We start from the raw sequence: 18392 nt of genomic DNA, 5'->3' as shown, positions 1-18392 counted from the left end.
TTCCTACCCAACTTAGGTCCTGTGGGAAGATGGAGGTTCAGGGGAGCCTGAAGCTCATACAACCAGAGGGGGTATGGCCCTTTCAGAAGAAAAATATAGACTTTCACATACATCATTATCTATAACCATGGGAACACATTGCAAGGAGCTTTCAAAGGGCCTTGCAAGCGGTCTGTGTGGATGAAGGTCCCTGATGCTTAAGTCTCCTGGAGAACTGGCCTGTGCCAGGCCCTCTCCCCACTTCATCCAGAACAAGGTGAAAAACAGCCCCATCCCACCCTCCTCCACTCCCCTCACCCTACCCTGCTTTATTCAGACATGAGGGCTTCCTTTCCTGCTGACCCCATGGCCATCAGAAAAGGAGGCCGATGTAGCCCCACAAAGAAATATACATATTATCATACTTCCATACTTTTCTTTCCAATTTTCCACCATGGCCTGTGAATAGCTAAGGGACTGCCCTCCAGGGACAGTGTTGGATGCTTCTACTGCATGGGCTTGGAAATCTGCAGGTCCTGGGCCCTCTCTGAAAGCTACTAGGTGAACAGAGGGGCCGGCCTTGTGCACATACTGCCACATCAGGTAAAACAGTTCTGTTTCTCTTCCTTGGTGAGGATGAGACTGGTTGTCTTCTAGGTGGTCTTTTGATTGGTAGGGGCATGGACAACCAGGAGAACTGAGGGGACATGCAGTCTTTCTTCCAGCCCAGAAATGGGAGATAGGAGCTCAACTCTTCTGCCAAAGTGTTGACTTCTGTTGTGTATTATTCAAGGTTGATAATTCAGTCTACATTCAGGAATGGGAGGGACTGCAAGGAAAACTACCATCTGTAGTGTGGGTCTTTCCCCCAACAACAGGTTAAGTCAACGAGGAGGAAGGCTGAGAGCTGGGACATACCCACCGGGAAACCTTCTGGGATGGCCCCAGGCATTTTCGCTTCCTTCATGGAACATGTGAACAACCATATTTAGTGGATGCTTTAATATTTTTATTCTGTCTACATATTAATAATACCTATCAAGAGAACTTGACCTTGAAGTGGATCCAAGTACCTGACACTCTGGTACCTCCAGGGGGCGCTATGGCTCAACACACAGCCTGGCCAGGAGCCTGCCTAATGCACCACCTTAGATTTGTTTTCCGTGGTGTTGCACCCCCTTTTGAAGAAAGAGAGACTAGGGAGGGAAGGTGGGAGGGTGTTCTGCTGGTTTTTAAAATACTGTTTTAAGGCCCAGGCCTACAGGAAAAAAGCCATGCTCCTCCACATCACCTGTGATGCTCCAGGTGCTAAAAGGTTCCACCTTGAAGCAAGTACAGCAAACCCAGGCATTCAGTTCCACTCGCCTTTACACATACGTATCGTCTTGGTCTCAGGTTCAGGCGCTCCTGTACTGGCTCTAGTACTTGCCCCTGCATCTCTAACAGCCCAGGTCACTCACTCTGGAATGACACTGAGTGTTCGTTCACAGGTCTCTCACCCCCACACTGTGGTACCCACAAAGCACAAAACATAAAAACACAACTGGAGTTCCAAGAAACAAACTTGCTGGATCTAAAGCAGAGATACCTACCTCCAACCACGAGGACTGATTCAGAATTTGCTCACTGGCCTTCTACCTGCTGGCCCAACTGATACCCTCATCACCCAAAGGCTTCACCCCTTGGTTCAGTGGCTCTAGCCCAGAAGCCTTTCTCAGGGCCTCAGTCCCTAGGAAGCCACGAACACCATCCTGGTTGGTTTCTTTCTAGTCTGTGTGGTTAATATAGCATATAAACCCATACAAGTCCGGAGCGCATCCAAGCTGGCCTTACTAGCTCAGTGCCGTTAACTCCCCTTTCTGCCCCAGGTTAACCCTGATCACCTAGACCCCAAGTCTACTTTGGGAAGAGTCTTTTCAAACCATGAAAATCTGCAATAGCAAAGCCCTTCAACCCCATAATGAAAAGATCCCTGTTGCCTCCCATAGAAGAAAGATGAGGCAATAGTGAGGGCAATACCCTCCCCCACCCCCACTCCACCACCGAGGAACCATAGAAGAAAGGCCTGGTGTTGGCAGTGGCAATCTGTGTTTGGGAAAGAGTCAGATCTTCTGTGTCAGGCAAGCCAGGGACTCTCACAGAAAGGGAATGGAGGAAAGACTGGCAAAAGACATGTGGATCAGGCATCAAAGGGGCTTAGACTGTTCCTAAACTGAGTCCCTAAATGTCTACTTGGGGAGCCACTTGAGTCATTTGGAAGTTTCTAAGCAAGTGATGGTAGGAGGATGGAGTGTGATTGGTGCGTGCAGCTGGGGGCAGGGAGATAGCCAGGAAGGCCAGCATTAGACAAGGGCAGATTTCTCCTCCAAGCCAAAGTGGAGTCCAGTCGAGGACAAGTGAGTTTCACTGTTAGAGATAATTCACCGTGGGTACCGAGGCAGGGACGTGGACCTACAGGGTGAACCCTTACAATCCAACCAGGAGGTAGCTGTGGTCAGGGTGAGGAAAGTATCAGAGATGAACTCCTGGCCCCAAGCCTGATGGGCACTAGGAGAAGGTGCCATGGACAGACACAGGGAAGGGGGTGGGAGGAAGGGCTGGTTTGCAGAGACAAAGCACCCTCATTCTTGGCCCAGGGACAGAGCATTCGTGCTAGGGACCCTCCGTGGAGGCAGGTGCTCCCCTCGTCCGCGAGTCAAACCCAGCTCACCATCTGCTGTTCAGGACTGGCAGACTCAAGGTGGAGGCCCCCACTAGAAGATCAAGCCCCCAAGACGGCCTCTGAGGCTGGGGAAGGAAGAGCAGGGCTCTCTGAGGAAAGAAGGGAGAAAGAAGGGAGGCACGGCAGGCTGGGGCGCTTGCAGGGGCAAGAGAGGCAAAGAGCTCTGGTCATCAGGATGGCTCTCCCTGGGGTGTGTGCAGGAGGCGGGGGGCTGGAGAGCCTAGTGCCGCAGGGAATCAGGGGGCCTGCGGCCTGAGAGGAGAGCAAACAGCGGCAGAGCTGGAAGGGAGCCAGACCACTAGGGCTTCGGGAGTGGCTTGCTGGGGGCAGGCGAGGCATCCTTGGTGGAGTGCTCCCAGAGACTCTCAGAAACAGGAGGGGCACATGTTGGAGGAGGAGGCGGGGACAAGGGGAGGGTTCTTTTAAGAATGGGGAGGTCTGAGCAGAGGAAAGGAAAGGAGGTCCAAGACACAAACCAAACCGATCAGATGGGGCAACACCAGGAGGTGCAGAAGACGGGACTTAGAAAAGAGGCCCCAGAGCCCACATGTTACTGGGGGTGCAAGGAGAGAACAGAATGGTTGACAAGACTGAGAATGGGTGGAAACCACAAACGGCTGAGAGAGACAGCAGGACCCTGCCACCATTCCTCGGATCCTCTCCATTAAGTAAGAGGTAGGCTGCTTGCTGGAAATTCAGAGAGCCAGAGGTAGGGTTGAAGGTTGTAGAGAGGGGTGAAGCAAGTATGGAACACTTTGGGGGAGGAGGATTCTCTAAAGCAACACTTCTCAAACGTAACATGTACATAAATGGCCTGGGATCTTGTTAAAATGTAGGTTCTGCTTCAGCAGGCCTGGGCAGAGCCTGAGACTCTGCATTTCTAACAAGCTCTCGGGAAGTGCTGCTGCCGCTGCCCCGCTGCTGCTGATCCAGGACCACGCTGGGAAGAACAAAGAGTAGAGTCAGATAAGGAGATGGAGAAAGGGCCTGGCAGAAGAATTCACCTTAAAGAGAGACCTACCTTTGATCATCTCACCTGGGGTAAAAGCTGACACTTGGAGAAGTCTGAGTGGGAGCCACAGGCCCTGCAGGTGCAGATGCATGGAGAGAGAGGGATGGTAAAGAGGAAAGAAGTCAGAGAGAAGGTAGGGGAGCCCGGCAGTGCCCCTGGGACCCCTCATCTAGGTCAACGTGGGGTGCACCACCGACTGCACACATGGGGGCTCCCCAACAGAGGATGGGAGTCAGCTGGGGGCAGGAAAGTGATATGCCAGGGGTACCTGAGAGGGCAAACAGCAGGCAGGGCAGGCCCCCCCTGCCCCCCATGCTGTTCTGCAGGGCAGTACTGGACTCATTCCAGGTGTGTTCAAAGCTCAGCCAGGACACATCAAGCCAGAGTGTGAGGCATGGGGCAGAAATGGCTCTGCCCCTAGAAACAAGGCTGAGAGGATTTCTGTGCCAGAAACTAATTTTAAAAAAGGAATGAAATCTGCGAAGGAAGATGCTGGGGGAGAGAGGAGGAGATGCGCTGGGCTCTGAGTCCTAACTCTGAGCCCTACGTGTCCAACTTGAGTCAGAAATCAAGAGGCTTCAGAAAGGCACGGGCTGGAAACTAAACGCTTTGGGTTTAGGAACCCAGGGAAGGGGGTGAGCAGGGACCCGCTCGGCCGGCCGTCTGCGGCCCAGTCTAGGACAGAGCGGGAGCTTGGAGTCCCGGGCTGGGGGTAACCCGAGGTCTGGTTCGCCGGGAGAGACGCCGGGAGGGCAGCGGGGGCGAGCGAAGAGCATCAAGAGTAAAAGCCCGGAGGCGTCGAAATGAGCAGCAAGTGCAGGAAATTACGGCGGGCGCTCGGGGAGGGCGGCGAGGCCAGAAGCCCGGGCTCCGTCCCGCGGCGACCCGGGCGCGGCACAGGTTTCCGAGCTCGGCGTGGCGCGCTCCTCCGGCTTCGGCTCGGCTCCCGCGCCGCGCAGCCCGGCCGCCCCCTGCCCGGGCCTCCCAGGGCGCGCCGGTGCCCCCGTTCCTCCCCGCGGCCTCGGGCAGGCCGCAGCCCCCGGCCCCCGCGCCCGACTCGCCAGGATCCGCCCCGCCGCGGCGGCCCGGGCCCAGCCGCTCCTCCCCCGATGATGTCACGTCCCCGGCCGCCCCTCGGCCGGCCGCGCCGCCCCGCCCCCGCCTCCCCCGGCCCCCGTCCCCTGGGCCCGCCCGCTCCCGCCATCCCTCCTCCCGCCCGCGCTCCCTCCCTTCGACTCCCGCTCCCCCGGGAGCGGCGGCGGCGGCGGCGGCGGCGGGATGGCCCGGGCCCGCGGCCAGGCCCCGGGGAGCGGCGGCCGGCGGCGGCCGCGGCGGGGCGGCGCGGGAACCGGGCCCCGGGGGGAGTCGGCCGGGCTGCTGCTGCTGCTGCTCCAGGTGCTGCCGCCCGGGGCTGCGGCAGGGCCGGGGCGCCGGGGCACGCGGGGCTCCGGCGGCGGCGGCGTCTGCTGGCCCGGCGCTGCCCCTGCCTTTCCCCGGGACGCGCGGCTGCTGCTGCTCCTGCCGCCGCCGCCGCCGCTGTCGCCGCCGCCGCCGCCGCCGCCGCCGCCGCCGCCGCCGCCGAGCTCCGCGCCCGCAGCCTCCGCCTCCCGGATGGTAATCAGCGCCCCGCGCCGGCGCCGCGGGCGGGCGGGAGGTGGGGGGGCGCGAGGGGGAAAGGGCGGGCGGCCCCGCGCCCCCGCCTCGCCGGAGGCAGCTCCCGGGGCGCTCGGGCCCCCCCTCCGACGACCGCGGCCCTGGGCAGCCGCCAGAGCGCGCCTCTGGGGCGCCTCGGCGCGGACCCGGTGCCGGCTCCGCTCCCGCCCTCCCCGCCCCGCTCGCAGTCCGCCCGCCGGCGCTCAGGCCGCGGGGGAATCCCTGCATCTCCCCGCCCCGCGCCCCGGGAGGGAGGGGACGGCGCCGGCGCTGGCGCTCGCGGACCCGCTTTCTCCGAGGGAGCGCCCGAGAGGCGAGCGCGCACCGAGACGCGGGGACCGGGCGCTGCGCTGCGCTCCCGGAGGCGCCCGCTGCCGTCGGGTCGGGCTGAGCCGAGCCGCCCGAAGCCTCGGCTGCACCGCGTTCCCGGCGGCGGGGGCGCCCACCGACTGCGCGCCCTGATGTTCCCCGCGCAGGACACTCTGCCCCGCGGCGGGCTGAACCTGAAGGAGGAGCCGCTGCTGCCCGCCGGCTTGGGCTCGGTGCGCTCCTGGATGCAGGGCGCGGGCATCCTGGACGCCAGCACCGCGGCGCAGAGGTAAGCGCTCGGACGCGACCCGGCGCGCTCGGGGTTGGACGGCTGCGCGCCGCCCTCGCTCGGCCTGCGGGGCCGCTGGGGCGAGCGGTGGGGAGCCCTAACTCTGGACCGCCCGGCCAGCTCGCCCGCCCGCCCGCCCGGCCCGGGCGCCTCTGCTTCCTCCTGAGGATGCGGGGCGGGCCGGGGCGGGGCTTCCGCCACCGCTGCCGCGATCCCAGCTCCGATTTCTGATTTCTGACTGTGCTCGGGGGCCGGGCGATCTACGGCTCTGGAGCAGAAGGGATCCCCGCTGCCCGCAGTCCCTGAACCGTGACCCCCGCCACCGGCCGTCGAGTAACCGACAACCGCTCCTTCGCGGGCAGTCTCAGCGCCTCTCCTGGTCCAATTCCGAGGCTCTCTGCCGCGAAAGGCACAAAACCCAGCCCCCTTTTTGCTTTCCCACGCCCCTCAGAGTTGAAGGAGGGGTGGGTGGGGAGCCAGAGAAGCGGCTAGGGGGCTGAAGAGTGGGGAAGAGCCGAGCTGGACAGTCGCCCTGGCTGGAATGATTGGGGCTGGGGCCGGGCAATCAGGTCCCACCTCTCGGCAAAGTGGTTTCCTGGCGGGCCCTGGGGGAGGCAGAGGGCCCCTGGGAACCCAGCACCCATGCCCATCCCCTCTGCCGCCTTTGCAGGAGTCTGGGCACGGAGCCTGGGTACGGAATGAACTCCGGGGTTTGGAAAGGAAGTGTAAAGGATTTGTTGACCTGCACACACACAGACACACACACCCGGCAACAACTGACCGCAAACTTTTTGTGCCCCTCTTTGTGAGCGTCAGGATGTGTGTGTGTTGAGAGGGGGTGTTCGATATCCTGTGGGAGTTCTCCGTGGTTAGGAGTAGAGATACTGCCTCTGCAGACCTCTGGGGCACGTCGGAGCTGGGCTTCCCTGAGGTCTGAGCAGCTGCTTGTCCAGCAGCCTGAAGGGATTGGATAGGAGGGTTGCCAGGCAGACCAGGCCTGGCACACTGGCCCAACATTCCCCTCCCCTGGCCTGTTTCAGGGACACCACTCCTAGCCCAAGCCCAGCCTCCTCCCTTAACAGACACACACACCTTGTCTCCTCTGCGAAGGGCCCCTGTGTCCTGTGTTTCTGCACTCCTGTCCTTGGTTGACTGTCAGCAGGGAGTGCTTGGGGGCCGAGGTGGGGGGGGGGGGGAAGAGGCGCTGACCCTGTACCTCATCTCTTCAAGAGGAGAAGGTCTTGCCTGTGAATTAAGTACATAGTTTTGCTCATGTTATAACTATATTCCAGAACAATTGGTAAGTAGAAACCAAAATTCTACCTTTTTAATACAACCACCATCAACATGTTAGTGTTTTTCCTTCTGGTCTTTTTTCCCCATTCACGTGTTTTTTGTTTTTTGTTTTTTCTCTCGGACTGTGCATACAGTTCTGTATCCTGCCTGGTTTTCTGTTGGTTCTGACTTAATTTGAGATGGTCGGTTCCTTAATGGGGGTTCCATCTTTTTCTCCACCACCAGCTGTGGTAAGAGCTCCTTGTAAGAGTGGGTGAAGAGTTTCGGGGGGCTCCTGGGGTTTAGGGTTCCTATTTCTCTCTGACCCGAACTTCTGTCCCTGTGTCAAGCCAGGAGGTTTGATGAGGGGGAAGCAGATGTGAAGGATGTGGAAGCAGATGTGGGGTTCTTGTAGCCTATGTGGGTACAGAAATGTGGGGATGGATCCTCTCCTTTCCCAGAAGATCTGACCATCAGCAGTACTGTCTGCACATGGAGCAGTGGGGGGAGGGGGGAGTGTCTTGAGTGGCACTGAGGTGTCCAATCTAAGTCCTGGGGGCCACATCACTGGGACCCCAAAAGCTTCCTCAGTTTGAAGAGGGGCATTTCTTCAGGCCTGGGCTCCTTATTTGCAAGTCCAGAGACACAGATTAGGAGCAAACCCCGGCCCCCATTTGGTTGACTCTGGACCACCTCCTTCCATGAGGGAGCAGGCTAATCCTTTCTCCTCATTCCTCTCAAAGTGGCCCATCATCTCTCCCATTTGTGTCTCAGTCCCCCCCCCCCCCCCACACACACATCCCCAGTTCTTGGCTCAGATCTTTCCACCCTGAAACAGCAGCAACAAACATTCCTTTCCCCTTCCCTACCTCCCTCTTCAACCTCTCCCTGCCTTCTCTCAAGTTTCCCAGGAACACTGTTCCCCAAGCCTGCTTGGGATCTGCCAGTTGTCTTTGATGCCTTGCTTCACAGCCTCCTGACTGTCAAGGCTTCTAGATATCTCTTCATGCCCGAGGTCAACTTTTAATAATAGCCACCCCTTGCCCTGCACCTCTTTCCTCCATGGCTTGAAGGTTAATCTACCTCTGGTTACCACCTCAGCCTCCTAGCCCACTGCCCCAGCCCCAGCTTCTCACATCTCCCCGAAAACTATGCCATGTCCTGCAGCAGGGGGGTGGAGGGTGGGCAGCAGAGCAATTTTTCCAAAGAACTTTTATTCTTTTATCCTGCCCTTCTCAGATTAAAAACTTCAGTCACCCCCACTTCCTCCCAGGTATTCAGCATTCAGGGCTCACCACTGTCTGACCCCAAACCCCCTTCCAGCCCTGTCATGATGCTTGGCATCCAATGATGCTTCTTGAAACAGTTCCCCTGGCCCCAGCACCCACATGTGCACTGAATAAAGTCTTTGGGTCTGGGGGGGGACCCACCCCAGCCCCTCTTCTATCAGCACCCTCCCACCCAGACCTCAGGAAGAGTTCTCAGGGCTAACCAAGGATGCTGGCCACAGGCCAGAGTCAGCTGTGCCCCACCAGCCCATGCCTCCCTTTAGGTCAAGGATGGTGGCTTATTTGTCCTTGTGTCCACAACACCCAGGGTGGCAATAGTATCTGCCAAAGGAGACAGGAGTGCATGCTAGAAAGTTTCCAGAACCCTTTCTGTTGGGCTCCCCTCCCCGTGTTGGTGGCCTCCAGCATCTACCTGGCTCCAAGAGCCAGATACTGGGCAGCTGCTGCTTCCCAGGTTTATGACGCCAAGTTTTACAGAAGGTGGAGATGGAGAAGGCCCAGAACCTGCCAAGATCAGTGAGGGAGGCTCTCCCAACAGGAAGGAAAGTTCTGAGCAAAAGAGAGGTAGGGAAAAAAGAGAGGCCCTGTGCCCTTGCTCTGGAAGCGATAGGGGAGGGAAGGGAAGTCTGGCTCAGTGGGGCCTGGCAGGATCTTCCCAGTGGTGAGCTCTGCACAAGGACCCCTGGCCAGTGCTGCCACTTTATCTCCAAGTCTGCAGACGGCCAGCCACAACCCGTGTTTCCCAGACTGCAACGCATCCTCTTGCTTGGGTGCTCACCCCTCCCCTCCTGATGTGGTTCCCAGCCCAGGAAGACCCCTGCAGGACCCAAGCCCGCCCTCCCCCTCAAGCGGATCCCAGCACACAAGCAGGCCCTGAGAAAGCCAGCTGGGCTGCCTTTCCTGTAAGCAGCTGCGCGCTAGCCTCCCTGCTAGGAAATGCTTTTGTTTGCTTTAATAATTAATAGCCGCTCCTCAGCCTGGGACCTGGCAGGCAGGCCTGTGGGTGGGCGGTGAGGGGGGTGGGCAGAGAGAAGCACGGTGGGCAGCCTTTAGGTGGAATGGATGGCAAGAGGAGGGGTGGGGGAGCTGGCTCTAGTGAGATCCTTCCCCTCCCCCCACCTCCCTGGGGGGACATTGGTGGCTGAGACAACTTCCTGTGGCAGGTGAGCCCACCCGCCGCCGCCGCCGCCGCTGCTGCTGCTGCTGCTGCTGCTGCTGCTGCTGCTACCTCCCTGGCCCCATGGGCAGTGGGAGTAAGGAATATGAAGCAGCCCCAAAGCCTCCCCTCCCTCTGGACACAGCTTCAGAGCCTCCAGGTCCCCCCTCTGCCCACTTCATCAAGGTGGGCATGCCCCAGTGGGCTGCTTTTATCTTCCTGGTCTGTGGCTCGGCTAACCTCTGTAGTTGGGTTTGGCAGGGCTAGGCCAACAGATCTAGGCTGGAGCCAGGAATGCCAGGCCCAGCGCAATGGCTATCAGTTAGGAGGGAGCAGGGCCAGTGGGACACTTAGAGGAAGAGAGCACACAGAGAAAAGAGAGAACTAGGTAGTGGGCCAGGATGGGGAGAAGAAAGGTTGCAATTAGCCAAGACTTCAGGGAAAGCTGAGACTAGATGAGACACAGGAGACATATACTTTTTGTTCCTTCTACCCTGTGGGGGAGGACAGGTTGAAAGGAGCTTCCCCCTATTGCAGATGACCTTGGGGCTTATCCCCATTTCTCCAGCATCCCAGATTCTGAGGCAGATCAGGCCGAAGCCAAGGCACTGCTCAGAACCTTGGGCTATCAGGGCGAGCAAGAGTTCGGATTTGGTGGGGGATGGGGGGATGGCCAGAAGGTCCAAGGATACCCCTGTGGGAGGCCAAACTCCAGCCTGGGACACTTGTCCTCTGAGGGGTTTGGGATACCTGTTTTAAATTGCTCATAATTATTATAAGCATGCAGTCAGGGTTGTGGGGAGCCCCAAGTGACCTCCTGAGGACATAGCTGAGATGGCGCAGTGCTCTCTGAACTAGAATGCTGTGGCAGGGTCCAGCAGCTACCCGGAGAAGGGCCCTGGTGGATCCTGCCCCACCTTGCGAAGGAGCATCTCCAGGGAGCGCTGAGACCCCAGTAATAGCAGCCAGATAGCTCTGCAGCCCCCACACACGTCCCCCAAGCACAGGCCACCTGAATGGCCTCAGCTGTGAAGGTCGGGTTGTCCTTGGTGTCAACTTTAACCTGGGTTCCCCGCATAGTACTCAGGAAGCCCATGCACATCCATGCTTGCTACAAAGCAGGTGTCCGCAGACCATAAAGTAGCTGCGCAAACCAAAGCTCTTCTGTCACTGTCGCCTTCAACTTATGGGCTATTCCAGAACAGAAGATGGGAAGGGGGGTAGCAGTCCATGGTAGAGATATGAAAATGAGCACTTTCTCCTCCCATGTCTGGGTTCTTTAGTATGAGAGCAAATGCCCCCCCACCCCTCAGCACACTCCAGAGTTGATAGGAAACTCTTTTGGACATTTTGTCGAAAACAATCTTTTTAAGTAAGCCAAGAGATATGTAATTCTTTTTGGAGTCTCACAAAAGTGATTAATGTGGCTGTTTTCGTCATTCAGCTGCATTTATCTGGAAAAGGCACCCATGTGGCATACTTTGTGCGCTAATGATGCTAAGTGAATGAGATTTTTCAGAATTACAGGCTCCAGCAACACATGTACCAGGTGAGGCAGTTCTTATGCCTATCTGCCAGGCTGCAGTCAGTCCTTGGGGCTGTAATTTTACCAGCTTCTAACACACTGCTGGCCTCTGGATGGCTGGTATTTGGTACCCTACCCCACCCATATCCCCTACCCCCCCGCCCCCGGGCCATTGGTAAAGGGTCTGCTTCTCCCATCGTCTGCTTCCTGAGACTTTCTTAGGCTGCCAGAGCCAGCTCTGCCCACTTGCACGCCAGAAATGACGCCCCAGGAGCCACGTTGGTGGATAACTATCCCAGGTCCCTCCTCCAGCCCTCTGGCAGATAACTCTGAAGCACCTGTTCTGGACTGTTTCCCGAGCTCCCACCAGGACCGAGCTGCAGTGGCCCACAGTGGTAACTCATAGATAATACACCCTTAAAGGAGTGCCTTTCCTTCTCTTTCTTATTCCCCAGCCCAGCCAAGTGTTTGCTGGAATCACCTCCCACGTAAGCGGTTGGCATTTGAATCGTAGCCTCTCCAGACTTCAGGGACTCTACTCCTGCTTCCCTTTTTTCTTTTTAGATAAGGGATTCATAACAGTAGACATCCTGGCAGTTACTCCCCTCACCCCAGTGGTGGTATAGGGCAACCCCACCTGGGAGACCACAGATTCAGAGACATTGGCCTTCATCCACATCCGTCTCTAAGCTAGTATGAGAGCAGACAGTAGTCCTACCTCCCACACTTCTGCACCCAGGCTGCACCCAGCAGGAGCACTCCCACCTCTCTGCCAACCCCTGTGTCCATTTTCTGAACTGTCTGAGCCAATCTCTCTTTCTTTCTTTCTGTTCTTTAATTTTGATATGTTTTCTCATTACAAGGGCATCAGTTCTTCCCAAGGGGGGGAAAGCTAAAGTCTCTCCCCTCCCCAACCCTCTCCCTTTGGGGTTTGCACTTTCATTTAGGCATGTGGATTGGTCACCTACTGCCCTTTGGGAGTGGAGGTGCACAGAGGAACCAGGAGAAGGAAGAGATAGCCCAGATCCACCTCATGTTCTTGCTGATGCACTGAGCCTTCTGTGATTATCTGTCTCTTGTTCATAGGAAGTAAGAGAATGGCTTTTTGAAGCAAAACTTTTTCTATTTCACCTTGAGCCTCTCACATGTCCAGCAGGGGTATGAACAGGGTAAACCAGAGACATTCACAGAGCAGGAGTAGCCCTGGGTGTGCCCAGCAGGGGTCTTGCCCACTCTGGAGTTCTGTGGGGGGAGGCGAGGAGATGGGGGGCTGGAGCTGTTACTCATACTGTTCTGTCCCTTTTTTTTTTTAAAAGATTATTTATTTATTTATTCATGAGAGACATACACACACACACACACACAGAGAGGCAGAGACACAGGCAGAGGGAGAAGCAGGCTCCATGCAGGGAACCCATCGTGGGACTCGATCCCGGGTCTCCAGGATCACACCCTGGGCTGAAGGCAGCACTAAACCGCTGAGCCACCTGGGCTGACCCTTCTTTTTTTTTTTTTTTTTTTAAGATTTTATTTGTTTATTCATGAGAGACACAGAAAGAGGCAGAGACATAGGCAGAGGGAGAAACAGGCTCCCTGCAGGGACCCCAATGTGGGACTCAATCCCAGGACCCCAGGATCACAACCTGAGCCAAATGCAGACGCTCAACCAGCCACCCAGGTGCCCCTCTGTCCCTGTTCTTAATATTAATCCTCTCTAGGAACTGCAAACTAGCCACTTGTCCCATTGTTTTACCTGGGTGGGTGTGACCCCTGGAGGATGAGGGTGCCTCAGACCCACTCAGCAAGGTGGGGAAGGGAGGATGATACTGGTCTGCCTCATGAGAAGTGGAACAGAGCCTCACCCCACTTCGGGGTCAGGCATAGGCATGTGAGGCAGTGCAACCCCCTCTGCGTCCCCTCCCCCTCCCCATTGGCAGCACTGGATAGTGGTCCACAGGCCCTGGGCAGGGGGCAGGGTACCTGCTTTCTTTCCTTTCCCTTGGTTTCCTGACCTCTCTCCCCAGGAATCCCCTCTTATATGGAGGGCAGCCCCATGAAGGGAGTTTGGCTTGGGACTTAGGCCAGACTTCTCAGGTCTGGTCCTTAGAAGACTGGCAGGAGCTGGCAGCCCAGGACTGACTGATATTGCCAAGAGAGATAGATGAGAAAGGAAACTCATGCCAGCATCACTGATTACTCTTGGCCTGGTCGTGCAGGGGTGTCTGTGAAGAACGGGAATATTGAATGGTGCAGGGGATTGGGTCATTGCTCAGCATCCACCCCTTCTCTATTAAGTAAGGCCCCTTTTCTGAGCCCTCCAGCCCTTCTGTCTGAGAGCCTTCCAGGCACCTTTCTGGTCTAGCTGACGGAATAAGGGGCATAGTGATATGGGAGGATTCCACAAGCCCACTCCTTTCCACCTTTTCTCCCCTCAGGTGGTCCTGGAACCTGACCTGGGGCCAGAAGGAGGAGTCAGTGTTGCTGCCTCATTAGCATATTCATCAGCAGTAATCAGGGACCTGCTGTGATCAAAGCTCTTTGGGCTTCCCTGCCTCTGGGCAAATGGGGAGCTGGACCATCAAGTCCCTGGAAAGGACTTGGTCACCTGAGAGGGACAGGAGGAGAGGGCAGAGGAGGTGGAAAGCTGGAGGGAGGAGGACTCCCCAAGAAAGGGACACGTGTAGAAAGAACCTTTGGTGGGGAAGAGTAGGTATGGGTGGTGCCCTCCAACCCCCCTTGATCAGAAACTAGCAAGACCCATCACTTCTGCCCCTAAAATCAGCACTTCACAAGGACCAGCGAGGCTCCCACACAGGCTTAAGGAGGTGGAACAATTGTCCTTCTATTGTTTATGTATTTATTATAGTATGTACGAGTAAAAACAGGATATCCCAGATATGGTTTTGCATGAAGCAGAGTAAGTAAGTTGATTTAAAATTATGTGAAGAACAGCATTAAGGAGTGATGAATATGGCAGATATTTTCTCAGTGGCACATCCATGATGGACGGACTCTGTTCTGAATGGTTCAAGGCAGCACTCCCTCCTCCCTCATGCTCTCCTCTGCATCCCTGTGGCACCTTCTCAGGCAGCTTCTCTTTTCCCACCACACTGCACCCTCCCCACCCACAGCAGCTTCTAAGCCCCGCCTGGCTTCAGAACCTTCTGCTGGCCCTTCATTGTATTTCTCAAACCCTAGTCCCTTAACAAAATTGACATATTAGTTATCTATTGATACATAAAGTTAGCCCAAAACTCAGCAAGGTCAAACAACAAACATCCATTACCTCACACAGTTCTTTGGGCTTCTCCTGAGGCTGCAGTCCTTTGAAGGCTTCACTGGGACTGTAGATCTTCTTCCAAGGTGGCTCATTCACACAACTGGCAAGCTAAGTGCTGGCTGTAAGAAAGAGACCTTGGTTCTTCTCCATGTAGACCTTCCATACAGCTGTTCGAGTGTCCTCACAACATGACAGCCAGCTTTGCCCCGGGTCACTGATCCAACAGAACAAGGCAGAAGCCACCATGTCTTTTATAACCTAACCTTGGAAATCATATGTCATCACTTGTGCCATATTCTATTGGCCACACAGACCAACCCAGATACAGTCTGGGAGGGTACTACACAAAGGCATAAATCCCCAGGAAGTGGGGATCATGCCAAAATGGCACCCACACATGGGGGGCACTAGCCTCAGCCAAGTCCAGCAAGGTCTATTCCTGGAGGGTGTCCCAGGGACCCCTACATACACTTGTGTGTGCTATAAAGCCTCATTTCCCAGCAACTGTGGCTGTAGCAGCTTTTCTAGAGGGAGGATCTGAACCCATGAGAGACCCAAGGAACACACTTTTCAAAACCTTGGCCCAGAGAAGAAAGTCTAAACTCATGGCCTGGTTTTTGTGACTCTCCAGACTTGGCACTTCCAATGCAACTTTTTCTTCTCTTCACTGCACTTTCTAAAATCTGTGGTCCAGCGACACCAACCCTCACACTCACAGCCATTTCTCATGCTGTTTGTTCTGCCCCATTGCCTGCTACAACTGTTGGACTCCTATTCATTCCTCAAGAACCGGGGGGGAAAGCCACCATCTCCATGAAGGCTTCCTCTCAACTCTTGCAGAAATAATTCCTTTTTTTCTTCCTTTGCTTCTATGGGTTTGTTTTTTGTATAGTAACATCTTTTAGGGAACACTCACCACTTTGTCTTGTGTTATAGCTCTCTGTATCTGTCTTCCCTCTCTCCCAGGCATTTAATTCTGGCCCCACTCAGTGCCGTGTGTCCTGGGCTTGGTACATCTCTGGGGCTGAAGAAATACTTGGTGAACAGAGCCTTTGTTTTTCTCCTCTTCCTCTTGCCCAGCCAGGCCTTGCTTCTGGAAATCATTTCTTTTTCTTCTCTCTCTCTCTCTTTTTTTTTTAAGATTTTACTTTATTTTTTTTATTTTTTTTTAAGATTTTACTTTAAAGTAATCTCTCTCTACACCCAACATGGGGCTTGAGCCCACAACCCCGAGATCAAGAGATCAAGAACATGTCCACCAACTGAGCCAGCTGGGGGTGCCCCTTTTTGGAATCATTTCTTTTTTTTCTTTTCTTTTTGTAAAGACTTTATTTATTGATGCATGAGAGACACAGAGAGAGAGGCAGAGACACAGGCAGAGGGAGAAGCAGGCTCCATGCAGGAAGCCCAAAGTGGGACGCGATCTTGGGACTCCGGGATCACACCCTGAGCCAAAGGCAGACGCTCAACCACTGAGCCACCCAAGCGTCCCTTGGACTCATTTCTGATGAGCCAGGAGAAAGCCCTTGGCGTGGCTAGAGCAGAAGATCCTCCTGTCCAAGGGAGCCAGTATGTAGCTTTCCCAAAGTGTGAAGGCAAGTCCCTGTACACCTGAGGGGTGCACCCCCTGCCTTCAGACATAGCCTAGGGTCCCGGCTGGGGACAGTTCAATGTCTCTGAGAATCTGAAGGACATCACCATCACCATCATCTTCCAGATGATGCCACAGGCTCATGAACCCAATGGTGGGCTGGGGGACAGGGGGCTATTTGCTCCAGAAGCTCCTAGCTGCCCTCTGACGCTCTCAGGGGCAGTCACAGGACTGTTAGATGGGCAATGCCTACCTCTGGTTTTAGAGATCTGCCTTTCAAAATGTGGGGCCCAGGGAAAAGCCTGGGAGGTGGCCTGGCAAGGGTGCCTCCGCTACCACCTGCTGTGTTTCTTGTCCCCAGGAGAGCAGGCTGGGGTCACCGCCGTCCGCGGAGGCGTGTCCGGGACGAGATCCCTGGCAGGGGTGGTGGAATGGGCCCGTCCCGTCTGACTTGTTGCCCAGGCCCTGGCCGCGGCCGCGCGCCCTGAGCAGCCCGCCTGCCGGGTCAGAGGCGCCCCCGAGGCGCCGGGGTCCTTCTCTCCCGGGCCCGCCTCCGGTGGTTTGCAACCCCCTTTCCTCCTCGCAGCGGCGTGGGCCTGGCACGCGCGCATTTTGAGAAGCAGCCCCCGTCCAACCTCAGGAAATCCAACTTCTTCCACTTCGTGCTGGCCATGTATGACCGGCAGGGGCAGCCCGTGGAGGTGGAGCGCACGGCCTTCATCGACTTCGTGGAAAAGGACCGAGTGAGAGGCTCGAGGGCTCCTGGGGCGGGGGGCGGGGCTTCAGGGACCCCCCCACCCCGCGCGGCAGCCCAACGGGGGGCGGGGAGGCGGAGGGTGCGTGGGAACACCGAGCGTCCGAGCGTCCGTCCTCCCCATCTTCCGGTTGCAGGAACCCGGGGCTGAAAAGACCAACAACGGAATCCACTACCGCCTGCGGCTGGTGTATAACAATGGTGAGCGAGTCCTGCCACTGCCCCAGGAGGTCTGGGTTCCCGCACCTTGGGTGACATGTGCTGTCCCATTCCTCGGGGCTGAGGAGGGGCTGGCTCCAGGGGGCAGGGGGTGGAGTGTAGCTGAGTCACTAGAGGTCACAGCAAGCCCTCTCCGCCTCCCCACCCTAGGACTTCGGACAGAGCAGGACCTCTATGTGCGCCTCATTGACTCCATGTCCAAGCAGGTGAGCCAGCCCAGGGCATGCTCGCGCCCACCTTACCATCCTCTTGGAACCCCATCTGAGTGAGCCTCCTTAGCCCTGCCCCAGCCTCTCCTGTGCTCCTCATCTGCACTGGTCCAGCTCCTATGGCAGGAGGATGTGTGGCTTTGCCCTCCAATCTAGGAAAAGACAGTATTTGTACAAAGGCCCTGTCTTAGGTTGCATCTGCTAGAAGACCAGTCTAGATGGGCATTCAGGTGCCTGTGCTTTACAGGAAAGCAGGGGTAAAGCTCTCAAGAGACAGGGAGGAAGGGAAGCAGGACAGAGAAGGCTGAGCAGGGCTCAGCAAGGATGTGGTCTAGCCTCAGACTGATCCCCAGGGAGTTCTAGAGAAGGAATGGCACCAAAGTCGTCCCCCTTGAGACAGGAGGCCCGATGTGGGACGCGATCCTGGGACTCCGGGATCACTGTACCCTGTATCAGTCAGTTGTTGGCTGGGGACCACTTCCAAGGGGAGAGTGTAACCTTCCAGATGTTTCCAAGCTAGGCAGCTCCTATCTGCTGAGAGTAGTTCTCAAGAGAAAGCCCTTATAGCAGCCTACACTAACCACAGCTGGGGGGATAGGCACACTGGTCCAGTAAAGGGGACTAGGTGGGGCCCCAGAGCTTCTATTGCAGATCCTTAGTTCCTTGCTGAGATGGAAGGTCACAGGAGGCTCGGGGGCCAGCGTTAGGAGCTTGGAAAAATTGAAACCTGAGTAAATCCTGATGGATCCTGCCCGAGGCAGGGCCCCAGAGTGTCAGGGCTTTTCAGAGACCTCAAGCATGCTGGTAAGGAACAGGGCTGAGTCACAAATGAGCCTATCCGCGGCCTGGAATGCAAGGTGGAGACAGGCTTTCCCACAGTCTTCCAGCAGCCTCTACCCAATCCTAGCATAGAGGAAGAAATGGTTTGTTTCTAGAAAGCCTGTGGTCACTGTGGTATGGGAGGCAGACCAGACAGTGGCCAGTGGGACTGTGTGGGGACAAGTGTAGAAGGGGTTGGAAGAGGTCCAGGGAGAGAGGAATCAAACCAATGAGGAAAGCCCAGAGGGACAATACTTGTGAGCAGGAGGCAGAGGTCCACTAGGGGCGTGGGAACAGCGGACACGGAGTGT

General features: G+C 56.5%; 1 protein-coding gene across 1 annotated transcript in view; it reads left to right on the top strand.

Annotated features, from left to right (window-relative positions):
• Positions 1-5827: 5827 nt before the first annotated feature.
• The window catches only part of EBF4 (EBF family member 4), a 58524-nt gene continuing 45959 nt past the window's right edge, over positions 5828-18392 (top strand). The window contains exons 1-4 of the mRNA XM_038571787.1: positions 5828-5964; positions 16667-16823; positions 16972-17035; positions 17204-17259. Of these exons, the coding sequence (XP_038427715.1) occupies positions 5828-5964; positions 16667-16823; positions 16972-17035; positions 17204-17259 (414 nt within the window). The remainder of the gene's footprint in view (positions 5965-16666; positions 16824-16971; positions 17036-17203; positions 17260-18392) is intronic.

Source organism: Canis lupus, chromosome 24, assembly GCF_011100685.1.
Source record: "Canis lupus familiaris isolate Mischka breed German Shepherd chromosome 24, alternate assembly UU_Cfam_GSD_1.0, whole genome shotgun sequence".
NCBI classification, from domain to species: Eukaryota; Metazoa; Chordata; class Mammalia; order Carnivora; family Canidae; genus Canis; species Canis lupus.
Note: the sequence above shows the minus strand (reverse complement) of the source record. Positions and strands in the feature narration are given on the sequence as shown.